Source organism: Dryobates pubescens, chromosome 28 (assembly GCF_014839835.1).
Source record: "Dryobates pubescens isolate bDryPub1 chromosome 28, bDryPub1.pri, whole genome shotgun sequence".
NCBI lineage: Eukaryota > Metazoa > Chordata > Aves > Piciformes > Picidae > Dryobates > Dryobates pubescens.
The window spans coordinates 8,346,754-8,362,859 of NC_071639.1; the positions used below are offsets into that span (position 1 = coordinate 8,346,754).

The 16,106-nt window shown below is 42.0% G+C and overlaps 1 protein-coding gene across 1 annotated transcript in view; it reads right to left on the bottom strand.

Annotated features, from left to right (window-relative positions):
• NT5DC1 (5'-nucleotidase domain containing 1) overlaps positions 1–16,106 on the bottom strand; it is a 110,396-nt gene that overhangs the window by 31,316 nt on the left and 62,974 nt on the right. Inside the window, exons 7-8 of the mRNA XM_054174069.1 lie at positions 11,309–11,483; positions 9,438–9,535 (exon numbers count right to left, since the gene is read on the bottom strand). Of these exons, the coding sequence (XP_054030044.1) occupies positions 9,438–9,535; positions 11,309–11,483 (273 nt within the window). The remainder of the gene's footprint in view (positions 1–9,437; positions 9,536–11,308; positions 11,484–16,106) is intronic.

Sequence of the window (16,106 nt, forward strand, 5' to 3'; positions counted from 1 at the left end):
AGAACCAGGTTAGAATGAATGGGCAGAAACAGTCCTGGGGTCACTAACTCTACCTAGAAAAACATGCAGCATATTGGAGTTTAAATCATCTGAAGTCCTTCATGAATGAGAAGAAGGACTGAAGAACAGAGAGAGTGAGGAAGAAGAATGTACAACACTTTTACCTTTTGCTGAGCATTCAGCTTGCAAGAAGTAATTCCCTTCTGAGCACTAGCTGCAGAGGACTTGCTACTCACCTAAACACTGCAGTGTCCCATGATCACTTGCCACCCAAGAACTGTCCAGCTTTGTGTTCTCTGACCTTTTACTCCCCTATATGGGCTGGCAGAGGCAGAGCTGCTCCTGAAGTAGGTAACTCTCCACCACCTGAGATCCTTCCCACGTTCAATAAATCCACCCCTGCTATTTGCTGCAGCTCTCCTCTGCCACTTGTGTGCTTCAAGAACACTAGGTAAGCCTTGGTATTATAGAAGCTGGGAAACTGAGGCAGGGATTCACTGTCATATCAAACTGAACCAGATCTCAGCTTTGGTCATGATTCTTCCTTGCATTCTCAGCTCATTTCCAGGGCTTGCTAACCAGCTCCTTTCACTACTTGCTTCCAATAGCTTGTGTCCCTCTGATGCCTGCAGTACAAAAATCAACATGTGCTTTCTGCAAGAATCAATTCCACAGACTAACCTTAATAAAAGCCTGACATTTTGGAAGAACACACAAGGAAAATCTAAAGCTCCTTAATGAAAACCAGCACATACAGCTTCATGGAAACTATGCTGAAGGGAAGCTGGCAGTGGTTGCCAGCCCTTGCTCTGCCAGGAATGTACCATACACAACTCTCTCTTTTTGCTCTACTACAAACTGTCTCAAGCCCAATTTCCAAAATAATTACAAATCAAACCACAAGGTAACTCTTCATGAAGTTCTCTGTCCAGTCATCTACTTCATTTCGAATCCTACAGAAGGAAACAATTACATAGAGAAGAAAGATGAATAAACTTCCCAACTTCTATCACATATTGGTTACACAGTCATCGAAGAATGTGGTGTTTTTTTTCCCCTGCAAAGTCATATGGGTAAGTCCCTATGACATAGGGAATATTTCTGTCTTTCTTCCAGAAATTTCCTATGGATTTTGTCAGCTGTTTAAGAACTGTAATGTGGCATTAGATCTCACAGGTTTGCACTGAATCTTAGTGGAGTGGCAAAGCTTACAAACTGCTGCTGATCAGTCCTGTAGGCAGCCAGACCTTGAAGGAACAGACCTCTACAGATCACAGTATTACAGAATGGCTTAGGTTGGAAGGGACCTTACAGATCATCTACCTCGACCTCCCTGCCATGGGCAGGGATGCCTCTCCACTAGACTCAGCTGCTCAAGGCCTCGACCAGCCTGGCCTTCTACTTCACAACCTCAACAGATTGCCTGGTTCAATTCAGTTGTGAAAACACTGGTGATTAGAGACTTCTGAGATGCCCTCCAGTATCTTCAGCAGGTCCTCCAGAACCTTAGTCTGAGCTGGGAAGACATAGACCTTCCACACGTCCTATGCAACTTCTGCAGGACCTGTATTTGGGTTCTTTGGGGCTCTCAATTAGCACTGGAGGGCTATAATTAGGCAATGAGTGTACCAATGCCAGGATTCAATCCCAGATGCAGAAGCATAATGTGAAGGCTCTCAATAGGAAGCAAAGCCACTGCAGATTGGAGCAGTGAGTCAGTGAGGACAGCCTATTTATTCCACAGAGAACAGAACTGAGCAGCCCTTCACTGACTGTATTGCCTGTGGGGAGTCAGCAAATGACAGATAGCCAGACTAGTTGCTGTAAATGTGGTTTCTGTATCCATTCCTGGTGCTTATTTATTTCAAAATAGACCTCTGTGATTTTTGACATATGGCATCACCCTCACAAGTGTAGCTGCGTGTCAGTTTTTGCTTAAGGGAGAGGCTTGCAACTCCATGGAAAAAGTGAATTCCTGAAAACTATCCACTCCTCTGATACAGGTTTGGCAAGAAGAGAGGCAAGGTTTTGAATTAAGCTACCAAGGGTGTAACATCCTATTTCTAAACAGCAGCTGAGTCTGGCAGTGACCTGCATGAGTTAATAAGCCTTCCAGTGGAACCTTTATTATTCCATGGATGAAATACAATGTATCTGTTTAACCATCTCACACTACAATTACACAAGACAGATCAAAAGAAAAGATGCATTATCTTAATGCCAAAACAGCTGCTGACTTGTGCAGGGTTTGTTTCCCTAGTGTTCCTTTCAGACTTTTGGTCTTTCCAGTGAGGTTTTCCTTCCAAGTCATGTGTGGACACTCTCATGTGTGCTGGGAAATAGAATGAAAGTGAAAAGAAGTATTTCATATAACCAGGAACAATATTAAAAACAACAACCAAACCCTTCTGGTCTGGAATTGTGGCTGTTGAATCATCTGTATAAATAAAGGCTACACAGTCTTCAGGTATTAAGTTACGCTAGTGTGAGCTCCCATGCATCCAGAGCAAAGGAGCCATAAACTACTTGACCAATAAGATTACATCTCAATGGCCTTCCAGTATCTGAAGGGGGCTACAAGAAGGCTGGGGAGGGACTTCTTAGAATATCAGGTAGTGATAGTACTGGGAGGAATGGAATGAAGCTGGAGGTGGGGAGATTCGGGCTGGACGTGAGGAAGAAGTTCTTCACCGTGAGAGTGGTGAAGCCCTGGAATGGGTTGTCCAGGGAGGTGGATGGTCATCCTGGAGGGGATGACCAGGCTGGATGGGGCTCTAGCCAGCCTGATCTAGAGTGAGGTGTCCCTGCCCATGGCAGGGGGGTTGGAACTAGATGATCCTTGTGGTCCCTTCCAACCCTGACTGATTCTATGGTTCTATGATCTCTTCAATGAATCAAATGGAGTTTACATGTCCCTCAGATGCAATTGCTCAGCCAACCCTTTCAAATCTCCAATATTTCTATAGAAGTTTAAACACAAGCACTAAAGGCATTATTTCAGAACAAACAAAACTTTGTAAAGGGCTAAAAGGATCTTCACAGCCATTAATTCCATGGAGTCCTTATGCAAACTTATCACTGGTTCTGGGTTAGGAGATTAGAAATCTTTGTGCAGATTTGTCAGAGATATGATTACGGGTAAGTCATTCAATCTCTCCCTTCCTTGGCTCTAACAGCAAATCCAGTGCTTCTCTTTTTCTGCCACTTGTTTAATTGGTCTGCCTGTGGGCTTCTTGAAGACAGAGACTGACTCTTATTATAGGCTTGCACAATCCCTTAAAGATTTGGGGGTTTGAGCTTTATCCAGACCTTCATTATAACATAATGCAATCAATAACTGGGATTTTGCAGTCGTGTGTGTTAGTTACTGTAACTCCTTTTCAAAATGAAAATACTCTTTCCATACACAAGGGATTCTGGGTTTGGAGTACTTGGCAATTATGCTGAATGTGTTTTCCAGTTTTAACAAAAGGAGTACTGTTGATAATGTGCTTTTGAAAGCAGTAGCTTCAGCTCTCTTTGAACCAGCTTTCTGCAATGTTCTTATCAGCTTTGTGCCAAACATGGTGTTTAATATCAAAGGTAATCAGCTGAAGCAACCCCTGCTGTCTTTATGCAGAAGCACGTTGCAGTATTTCACTGTTTTGATTTTTGGATGAATAAGTTCTTATCCCTTTTATCCTCTGAGGTTCTTTGAACACTATGCAAACATACAAAGAACTTGGCTTGATGCATTTACTTCATTTTTTGTTTTCTTTTAAAGAAAGATGGGCACTGGAGAATGCATCCACAGTTCAGCATTCATCTTGATTCTCAGAAACAAAGAGGTGCTAGACTTCAAAGGCTATTTCTTTTTCCCTTTTTTTCACTAAACAAGAGGCCTGTCTTCTATGAAGTTGTGTCCTGAGGTTGGATTCACTGAATGTCTAAGAGGGTGCAAATCTCATGGATGCTCTTCCAGTAGCTGAGTAGCCAGGCTCTCCTGGATGGACACACTGGTATCTACTCAGGGGTAAGGTTACACTCCAGTTGGCAGAGAGAGACCCATTGTTTCCTCTCCAGCCTGCAGTATCTCCCTGCTAGGCCAGACTCAAACCATAGATGTGGCTGAAATTCCCTTAGTGACAGTGGTTTCAGAGGGAGACGGGCAGACATTCTTACTCTCATATGCCACACGATTGCATAAGCCTCCATGTTTAGCAGAGCAGACTAAGTGTTGAAGAATTAGCCTGTGTCCTGCTCCTCTGGCTAATATGGATTGGTTTTCCCATCAGCACAAGTTGCTCAATAAGCAGCACCCAACTTCATTTCCAGTGGCCGTCTTGGCTGAGAAGCAGGTACATCCCATGCCAGTCTGGAGGGGCTACCAGCTGAAATCCCAGCATTTAGCCCACACTCCAGATTCACTGCCATAGTCAGGCCAGCACTGTGCCCTCCTGGTAGAAACAGAAACTGAGCCAGGCCACTCAACCTCTAGCTTCTGAAAAGCTGACAAATGCCCAGGTGAAACCTGCCCTTAGTGAGAATATAGATAAACGATGCAATGACAATCTGGCCTCAGAATACTTCTGAGACAAGTACCAGTAAAACTCATTCCAAAACCCCCCAGAACAAAACAAAACTGCTCTAATCCTCCTCCTAGGAGGAGTTCCAGGTGCCAAGAAGAGTGTACTTGAAAGGAATTTACAGAATACGGAACACAGAATTAACCAGGTTGGAAAAGACCTCCAAGATCCAACCTATCACCCAACACCATCTAATCAACCAAACCATGGTACTAAGTGCCTCATACAGCTTCTTTTTAAACACTTCCAGTGATGGTTACTCCACCACCTCCCTGGGCAGCACATTCCAATGACCAATCAACTCTTTCTGGGAAGAATTTCATCCTAACATCCAGCCTAAAACTCCCCTGGCACAGCTTGAGACTGTGTCCTCTTGTTCTGGTGCTGGTTGTCTGGGAGAAGAGACCAACCCCCACCTGGCTACAACCTCCCTTCAGGTAATTCTAGAGAGCAATAAGGTCTGCCCTGAGCCTCCTCTTCTCCAGGCTAAGCAACCCCAGCTCCCTTAGCCTCTGCTCATAGGGCTTGTGCTCTTGCACAAACTTGCCATTGCACATCTTGCTATTATCTGTTGTGCATGTGTGTGATTTTAACAACCTGCCCTGCAACAGGATGACAGGATGTGCTGGGACAACTTTATTTTGCTTTGTGCAGCTATTTCAAATGCTTTCACATAGGCCACCATAGTGAATATATGAAACCCCAAATCCAGACTGTTATTGTCAGCTAAGACTATGTTTATCAAACATGAAATAAAAATGTAACTGTTAGAACAGAGGTCTTTAACTACAGCCTCCCATTTTACCTTCCCCATGGCTTAATTACAAACATTAAGGACATGATAGGAAATGATGACCTCTACTCTGAAATGATTTCCAAACTTTTCCTTGCAAATTACACACAGGTGCTACCCAGCAAACTTCAACAAGATTAATTGGTTAGCCCCTTTGATTGCAAGGTAACATAGGCTGGTCTTTTAATGTTTGTCTACAGCACGTAAATAATATTGGGGAACCAGAAGTCCCTGTGACAGCTGTTTACACTGCCAGAAAAAAAGATCCATTGAGTAGCTGATATCTGTGCAAAAGCCGTACAGGGAGTGGAATAGTTTTAGACTGAGGTCATTTAAACAAAGGATGCTGGCCAAGGAGCCTGACTTTGTAGGCTTTTGAAAACACCCTCTGAGATTCTTCAGTGGAAGATGAATTGGTGCATGAAAACAAACCTTGTTACATGAGATGAAATTGGTGTGTATGTGTGTCCCACTGTCAGCACTGCTTTCTCACCCTACCCTAGACTGTCTTTCAGAAAGTGGAACTGGGCATTGACCATGCTGCAAAAGAGAGTGTCAGCTGAAGAACACATCTTCCATAATCCTTATTGGTTTTCATAAGGAAAAATGAAAACAGTCAGGTTCTATTACTGAGTATCAATCTCTTTCTGTATCATCCTGTGAACCAGTTAGGTCCTTAAAAAGAAACTCCTTCCTCCAGAAATGATGGGGAAAATGAAAACCTCTAGCCAAGATAAGAGTAAGAAATCATTGTGCTGTTGTACCTGTGATGAGCTAAAGGCTAAATCTAAAACTAGTTTTACATTTAGCTTTGAATCTACATGTAAATATGAAATTCTGAACATTTAAATATGAAATTCTGATGGTCTGAAGCCAGGCAAGATTGGCAAAGAGAAGTGATTGGAACAACTGAAATAGCCAGGAAGAGTAGATAAACTCAGGCTCTTGTAAAAGAAGAAAAACCCACATGCTTTTTTTTCTTATCAAAACAGTTCTCACTGTGGAGGTAGAATAGAATAGAATAGAATAGAATAGAATAGAATAGAATAGAATAGAATAAACCAGACCAAGTTGGAAGAGACCTTTGAGATCATCAAGTCCAACCTATCACCCAACACTATCTATTCAACTAAACCATGGCATCAAGCACCCCATCCAGTCTCTTCCTAAACACATCCACTGATGGCTACATGGCGCTTACTTCCCAATCTCACTCCTCAGGCCTGAAAAGTCTTAGAATATAAGTGAATAAAAATTGCTGTATAGCCTAAGCACAGGTTTTCCACCCAGTTCTTTATCCCATCTTTGGCAACAGTCATGCCCAGAAGAAAACTTAACCAGCAGACATGGGATCACCTCCTCCTTCTGGAGCCTTGCAGCCCCTACTAATCGAAGACAGTCTTCAGCCCAGAAGTAATTTTATATCCTGTCTCCTTGTTTTCTTTCCTGACTGGTCCTTTTCGTTTATAGCATTTTCCTGTATTTTTAAAAGGCTACAGGAGAATGACTGAGGGAGGGAAAAAGGTTTCTGCAGTGAGTTGTTAAATGGCAGTTACCAGAGAATCGTAAAAAAGTGGGAGGACTGAAAGAGTTTCCAGAACTGGGGACTACATCACACAGCAGAGGAACCATAAGCTGGACAGAAATTCAAGTGCAGGAATAAGGAATTCTGCCTGGAAATGCAACTGAAAGTGGCTCTGGAAACCTGAGATTCTCTGCAGGAGAAGGAGAGTGGTTTGTTTCTGTGGGCATTGGATAAGGGCAGAGGATCTCAAAGAAACAAAGCCTCCACTGGCACTCCATGTATAGGAGTGCCAACACCATCTCATCAATTAAACCATGGCACCAAGCACCCCATCAAGTCTCTTCCTAAACACCTCCAGTGATGGTGACTCCACCACCTCCCTGGGCAGCACATTCCAATGGCCAATCTCTCTTTTATGACGAATTTCTTCCTAACATCCAGCCTAAGCCTCCCCTGGCACAGCTTGAGACTGTGTCCTCTTGTTCTGGTGCTGGTTGCCTGGGAGAAGAGACCAACCCCCCACCTGGCTACAACCTCCCTTCAGGTAGTTGTAGAGAGCAATAAGGTCTGCCCTGAGCCTCCTCTTCTCCAGGCTAAGCAACCCCAGCTCTCTCAACCTCTCCTCATAGGGCTTGTGCTCCAGACCCCTCCCCAGCCTTGTTGCCCTTCTCTGGACACATTCCAGCAAGTCAACATCTTTCCTAAACTGAGGGGCCCAGAACTGGACACAGGACTCAAGGTGTGGCCTAACCAGTAAAAGATACCTTATAAAAATACATATTAGTTTGGACATTTTGTCATATAATTGCTCCTGTTTTGATGCTTTAAACTTTGTGCAATCTTGAACAAGCTCTTCACTGCTTCCAAACATGCCTCTAAATACCTGTCCCATATGCATGATTCTTTGATTTGAATGTTCTGGTTGATCTTTCAGAAGAAACCAGGTTACTCTCAGTCAAGTATAAATATATTACTTAAAAAAATCCACTCACAGGTTAGTAGTTTCAGCAAATTGTTTCTCTGAGGTTTGTGCCCCTCATTTATTTAGATAGTGAGGTCCCCAGGAAAAAACCCTACATCTCATTCTGCACTAACAAGGCTTCCCTGTAAGGACTGATCAGCCCTCACTTAAGCGTCTCTTTGCGATGCCAAATATAAAGGCAGTGAGAGGACACCAGGGAATGCTGTTCCTGTCTGACCACCAGAAAGAAATTGGTACTTCCAATCTAACCAGGTGATTAAGCTAATGCTACACAATATTCTCAATGGAGACAGTAATTTCAAGTCTTGTCTCTCTGTTCAGCTCTTGTTTGCAAAGGAAAAAAACAAACAACTTCCTTTTTGGCTCTCTATTAAATTTACTGTTAACTGGCCAACAGGTTCAAAAGTTGCTGGCTGGATTTCTGACAGAGGGACCCAGCAGGATTTCCTTAGGAAGTCAGGCTTCATCAGATTGTTCAAAAAAACACCCAAAGTGAGTTACATTTTATTGTCAATTTGCATTCTAACAGGTGAAATAAAATGCTCGCAGAATTCATCATGTGAAACTGAATTAAATGCTTACAGAACTGAACTTTTCTCACCCTTTACATTTTTCTCCCCCCCCTTCACATAAATAGTTTCAATTTCCCTTCTGAGCTTATTTTTTCACCAATTGCCAACTAGGCAGTTTCCTATTTGAACTAATCCTTTAAAAAGCACACGTAGGAGCCTTCTTACTCGTGGAAGTAGGTGAAGCATTAAAATGCATTTTTAATGTATGTTTTTGCTCTTAAATTTGACTTTTACTGTAAAAGTTCCACAGGTAAAATTCCTTCTGGTCTGGAACAGCTGTCATAAAATACTAACCTACAGTTTAATGTGTGCTGATTTATGCTACTTGGGCTAAAAGATTATTTTCAGGTGACACTCATAAGAGTGTTTAGCAAAATATGGAAGAAGTAACTGTCTCCAGCCATTTTAGTGTTGTTTGAAGCTCAATATCTTTCTGATAGAATCTTAATTACCTATTGGACAACGCTGCCAAATGTTTCAGGCTGCTTTAATTAAATTAAATGAGTAAAGGGGCACTTCCTTTTTACCTTCTCTGTAATATTTTAGCCAAAATACACATTTAATACCCTCAGATTTCCATCAGAACCATTTCCTTCAGCCATGCCATTTTATTTGCACTGTTCTTTGAATTGCCTTGAAATGTTTGAAATATTTCTGCCATGGTTTTTTTTTTTTCCCCTCCAGAAAGCCAGTTTGTTTTCTGTGTCTGCCCTTGTCACCACAATAGAGAAAAGCATCCTTCCTCTTCTTCCTATCTGAGCCCCCAATGCCATTTTTAATTGCTGCCACAGCTCTTCCTTTTCATTGTTCTTAATCACAGACTCAATCTCTCAGCGCTCCTCAGCCTTTAAGAGAATTTCTTACTAATATCTCTGGAAGAGTCTTGTAGCCCCAGTGCTAAATGTGCAAAACATGTTGTCCAGTCCTCTTGCTTTTAAATTTGGGGTTTATTTTTGGAGAGTGGTAAGCAGGTGAGCAGGGAGTCACAACTGCAACTTACCCAGAGTTCGGAAAGGTCTTTGGTTTGGGGTATGGGAGAAGAATCCAGGTTTTAAAGCGTTTGTGATCACAACATCAAAATACTCTTCAAAGTCATTCCTAGAGGATAAAGAAAACTGAATTAGTTAAGCTAATGAATTTGCTAAAATGCTACTAAATACCCTTTAAGACTTTACTTTTCTTTTTTCTTTTCTGTTTCTTTCTTCATCTTTTTTCTTTTCTCCCCCCCCCCCCCTCTTTTCTTCTTTTATTTTCCTTTTCCTTCTCTTCTCTTCTCTTCTCTTCTCTTCTCTTCTCTTCTCTTCTCTTCTCTTCTCTTCTCTTCTCTTCTCTTCTCTTCTCTTCTCTTCTCTTCTCTTCTCTTCTCTTCTCTTCTCTTCTCTTCTCTTCTCTTCTCTTCTCTTCTCTTCTCTTCTTCTGGAAAAAAAAGGACTTCAGTAATGTCTAATGGACAGTAGAGTAGTCAGTTCTCCAGATGTCTTGGAAGCCACATTGTATGAGTCACTGGAAAGCATGATTGTAATAAACACTGTAGAACATCCTACATTTATGTGGAATGGGAGAATGATCCAGCATCCTTCCAGCAGAACATCTCTCTTTGTCTTCTGAAAGGCAACTGCTCCTCTCTGCTACCTTGCTTACTGTCTTCCAGCAGGATGTCTGTTTAAACATTATTCACCAAGGAAAAGAAAGTAGAGAGTCATTGTACGTGGCCAAGAATTCGGCTTTATACCAAATTTTCCTTCAGAAAATGAATGAAACTAGGGCAGATCTACACAAAAGAGTTAATTTGCAGGCATCTCACTCATAAGCAGAATTGCTTTTTTCTTGTGAAGAGGTAGATTTTCCACTCAAATGAGGACGTATAATGGGCACACAAGGCAGTGAAACCATCCAGCATTCAGCCCAGTGAGTACAAAAGAGAAGTGATAGTGGCAGGACTGGTTTTGGAAGGTAGCTCTGTTTTTCACTGTACTGCTGGATTTCTTACTGTGTTGCTGTATTCACTCTGCTCTTCCCAGGCTTATCCAGATAGCCAAGGCTGGCTCACATTGCACCACTTTGTTTCTTTGTTTAGTTTATTAAATAGCCTCACCATGTCATTCAGCCAGCTATTTGCACCACTGAGTAAATGGTATCTAAGGGTCTAAGTGATCTGCTGGATTTCAATGACTTTAACTCAATCAGCTGAAAACAGTTAACGGTGATCAGCAACTACAACCTCAGTCAATTACCAAGTACAATGAACTACCTGCTTTATCTTTTCTGCTGTGATCTGTACATGCACATGTCTAATGCACAACCATCTCTTGGAAATCACCCCTGAGAAGAAATATCTGTAAGCTTTCCATGAAGATTTAGTGCAAGGAAAGGAAATATTACTACTACTTGCACTCACCACTGGAGGAGCACAGAAAGGAAGCAGCTTGAACAAGACAGTCTAGTAAAAACTTGTGATAAAATTGGGATTCAGATGATGTATTCAGTGCTGGCCTGAAAGATATTCCAGGTCACCTTCAATCTTCCTGTGAGCCCAGAACAATAGAATAGAACAATAGAATAGAACAAAACCAGGTTGGAAGAGACCTTCAAGATCATCATGTCCAACCTATCATCCAACACCATCTAATCAACTAAACCATAGACGCAGAATGTAAGTATGCTATGGGTCAGACACAGTTCACAGGCTCATAGATGTACTACTTCACTTCAAAAGTAGTGGATAGTCCACCTCATAGAGAGAGGCCCACCAGAAACTTCAGATCCAAGTAATCCACACCACAAAAAGAAACTCCAGTTAACTTCCATACAGTTCAGTCTTATTTCCAGTTGCTACCAGCAGACAGAATTTGGAAGGGCCACTGCACTTACCCAAGAATATGTTCACACAGGAGTCTGCAATAATCACTGTGAGAACTAGTAATTAAGAGCAGAATCTTCCCAGCACTCTTCAGTTGCTTCAGCCACTTTTTTACAGACTCAGGACATCTTTGTAAATATTTGTCTGGATGATTTTTCACTTCTGGGAAATACATCCCACAGTCTTCTAAAAAATTAAAAGATAATTATGCATTATCCAACCCTGCTCACAGACCACTTAATCCACACAACAAATACCCTTTTATGTGCAAACAATACCATTTTAACAAGGCAAAGCAAAGTTTTCAAGTTTTCTCTGGGTTGTAACTCGATATAAACCAAAAAAACCCCAATCATGCCAAGAGGATACATTGCAGTGTCAATAAGTTTGTCTTTTATTATGGAATTTTCATTGTTATTCTGTGTGATGTCCTTTTAGTCATAATAAATTACAGATTATAGCCTTACACTGAAGACAATTACTTCCTGTTGCCTTTGCTCAATTTCTTGGGGTACTCACTTTGTGATTTTTACAATGAGTTTAACATTCAGAATATGGTAAGGAGCTGAAATTCCCAGGAACATCTGATCAGCCACTTCTGTTGCCTGATGTTGGCATTTTCTGATCAGCACCATCCTTTTAAATATTTGTGCCTTTTTCACAGCTAGCACTTGATCTGTGAAATGCTGATAAACCAGGTGGCACAGATGTGTGGAATATCAGGAACAGTTGCAGGTATGTGGAATATTGGGAACAGTCGCAAAGAACCCCCCCAGTTCCAATTCCAGCTTCAACAATGTGGGTACTGGAGTACTGCATCCAGTTCTGGAGCCCCTATTACAAGAGGGATCTGGACATGCTGGAGCCTGTCCAGAGAAGGGCCATTAGGATGAGCAGAGGGCTGGAGCACCTCTCCTATGAGGACAGACTGAAAGAGTTGGGGCTGTTCAGTCTGGAGAAGAGAAGGCTCCGAGGTGACCTTATTGTGGCCTTCCAGTATCTGAAGGGGGCTACAAGAAGGCTGGGGAGGGACCTCTCAGGATCTCAGGTAGTGATAGGACTGGGGGGAATGGAATGAAGCTGGAGGTGGGGAGATTTAGGCCAGATGTGAGGAGGAAGTTCTTCACCATGAGAGTGGTGAAGCCCTGGAAAGTGTTGTCCAGGGAGGTGGTTGAGGCCCCATCCCTGAAGGTGTTTAAGCCCAGGCTGGATGAGGCTCTTGCCAGCCTGATCTAGTGTGGGGTGTCCCTGCCCATGGCAGTGGGGTTGGAACTAGATGATCCTTGTGGTCCCTTCCAACCCTGACTGATACTATGATACTAATGCTCTTTGGTTTGCCAAGTGTAACAGCAATAGCATTTTGCAAACACATTTTGAATAGAAGATTTTATGAAGTGTGCAGTAACACTAAGCTGGAGATAAAAGTTACCTATTCATTCAGGTCACAAATATTTACCTCACTATAACCCACTGCTGCTTTACCAGGACATCCAGTTAGCACTAGACTTGTAGTTTTCTTCAAATCATTCCTAAAATCTAAGAATATGTATTTCCTCTGTGCTCAAACCCTCTGTAATAGAAAATGTTAATCCAGTTAAAGGTCTACAAAGAAATAATAATTCTTGTACAACGAGGGTGGTGAAACACTGGAACAGTTTGTCCACAGAGATGGTGGAAGCCCTGTCCCTGGCAACATTCTAGGTGAGGTCGGACAGGGCTCTGAGCAACCTGCTCTGGTTGAAGATGTCCCTGCTTGCTGCATGGGGTTGGACTAGGTGACCTGTAAAGGTTCCTTCTAACTCAAACTGTTCCAAGTTATAGAGACAGAAATGATACCACGTATTTGGCTCTCACTCTGTGTTATAGTATAATGAACATCATCATAGGAGATTATTTTTCTTCCAGCATTTGTTCTATATGCAACTGCCTGTGGTCAACTTTGCTGAATGATTTAATAAATCCCAGACATTACTTAGCCTTCTGGTATGTGAGTAATGCTGTTCTCCAGTTCGAAAAACTAAGACTTAAACCACTTGAACTTGAGCTATTTAGTGAACATGTATGTTTGAAACAGTAGGATCAATGAAAGACTGGAGGATGCTGGGTGCTAAACATAACATCATTTCAGAAATTACACATTCAAACATCTACAGATGGCAGGGGGAAAAAAGTCTCCCCCCCAAAAAGTTTGGAAGTGGCTGTTATCACTGCAGCTAGAGAGGAGGCAAATAAGTCATACTCTGCACTGTGACTTGACAGATTTCTTCCCCAAAGCTACAGAGTGGAGTACTGCATCTCAGCAAACAGAGTCTCCCAACTCATAACGAGGTTACTATTCCAGTTCTTCCCAGTATTTAGGTCAGACTGTGTAGCAGCTTGCACCAGGGGAATATCAGCATGTTCCTACAGCATTACAGGATGCCATGACGTTTGCCTTGAGACCTAGCCAAGACCAATGATTTTCTCCTTGATTAAACAAAACAGATTTATGAAAGCTTTCCTGCAGTGTTTTTGGTGTGAATGTGGTCTGGGATGAGCAACAGAGATTTCAGGAGCAGTGCTGCAGCGTTTTTTTCTGGTATTACCATTAGTCACTGCATTTCCTACGCGGTACTATGACAATCTTTGTTGTTTTGGAAATTACACAATGCTACATTAGCACAATGTTAGCTGTTAGGTAATAGGTTGGACTTGATGATCTCAAAGGTCTTTTCCAACCTAGTTAATTCTGTGACTAGCTCTCACAGGTTCAAATAGAGCGACCTCCAGAGATTATCCAATCCCACGCCCTGCCAGAGCAGGACCACCTAGGACAGTCACACAGGACCACATCCAGGCAGGTTTTGAAAGCCTTCAGAGAAGGAGAGTTCACAACCTCTGTGAGCAGCCTGTTACAGTGTTCTGTCACCTTACTGTAGAGAAGTGCCTCAGCATCTTTACCCCCTGTGATTGTGTGAGAAAACTTAATCCAGTGATGCAGAGCAGGCAAGCAAACATCTCAGCATTTTATGCACAGCCTTTTAATTTATTGCATGTATTTTGCCAAGCAGCCAATGCAGTTTTTCTGCTTCCACACTTGTTACTATAGAACTTGGGAGTTTATCTGAAATCTCTGAAATACAGCCTAGAATAGTAACTAGCCTCTGTAGGGAGTTATAATCACCTTCTAAATACACTTTTAAAAATAATAATTGCCTTTGCAGTTTGTTAAGTTCCTCTTTAAGCAGAAGAGAGAAACATGAGCAATTAAAATGAGTTGTCTCAGAGCTGCCACATATTAAAATCCTGCCAGAGCCTCTTCTCACAGCTATGCCCTGTTGTATTTTCTAAGCAACACAATTTCCTCTATGTATATTATCAGAGGTTCCCTTAGTGTCCAGCCTGGAGTTTGTTTTTCTTGTCCTATCAGATGTTGTAATTTGATCAAGATGTTCTTGGCAGTGTCTCACCTTACAGTTTAATTGCTTGCAATACAGCTGTGCTAGCAAGTGTGATGGGAATTCTGTAGAGCTGGAAATGCAGAGCCCCCCAGAACAAACTCGGAAAGAACCTACATAATGCTTGTCATGACTGGCAGAAGTCCTCCAGCACAGACAACAACCCAGTCTTTAATCCAGCTGCTCTCCTCAGCTACAGTAACCAAATTACTTGATTTAAATATGCAGTTTGATGCTCTAACATAATACCTCCAATGGTGGGGGGGGAATAATTGTGAGTTATGTTGTGCTCTTTTATTGCAGCACTTCTCCTTGGCAGGAGAAGTTTACACCCCACTGCCTCGGCGCTCCTTCGGACTCAGTGTCTGTAAATCTGCTCTGCCATTTTAATCCCTTAACTATTCTTTGGATTATCAAAAAAGGCCAATGTTCAAGAGGCATGTTTTTGGCAAGGTTTCAGTCCAGAACTAAACCACAGGAACACAGTGTAATTTTTAGTATTGTCACTGCTTCTAAGGAGCACCTACTTGATTGAATTAAAAGGAATTTATCCACTATTTATATGATTTAGCTAAGCAGGGAGCTATGAGCCTCAAAAAAAAGCCCTCCTAGAATTCAGCCAAGAAAAATAAACCTTCAGCTGCCAATTTGGAGCTTGTATTTAGAGGCTTTAACAACTAACCAACTTGTACAACACAAATAGTATTTGGGAACGTGACTTTTCTCTCTTTTAAATCCACAGGCAATTTAATACCTTAGCAATCAATACCCACAGCCAGCTTCTCTGCAGCTTTGACTTGAGTAAGAACTTCTACCTCTTCCCTAATTTCTGTCTGATTGCAGGCTTGTAGATAACAGTTGTTAATTTGATAAACAGAGTAGAGCTGAAATAAAGTGTTACTATAACAGTGATGTGGACAACTGCATTGCTTTCCAGTATGATCTTACAGCACTTCAGGTTTTCAGAGTGAACAGAGACACTTATTTGACCACTGTTGTTGCCTTCTCTTGTCTAAGTAAATATATCCAACAACTAATATAAGCATTCAGCAGAAACACAGGAAAAAAACCACCCTCTTCAGTACAGAAGATTCTGGAAAGGAATTTACATTTCATCTAATGGATGCAAGTAGAGGAGAAAAGGGGATGATGGTTACAATTCCATTAGACAAATGATCTTCCATTTCCTTTCATTTAAGCTCAAGTGTGGATTCCAGTAGAAGCAGAAGCAAAACAAGAATCAGAGGGAAGGAAATGTTAGCATAAAGCAAGATAAAAAAAGCAGAGTGAAGCATGAAGCAGGGATGACTGTGCAAAATGTGGTCACATTCTGGAGGCCTGGGTTCAGGCAGATACCAAGAACAGGGAGCAG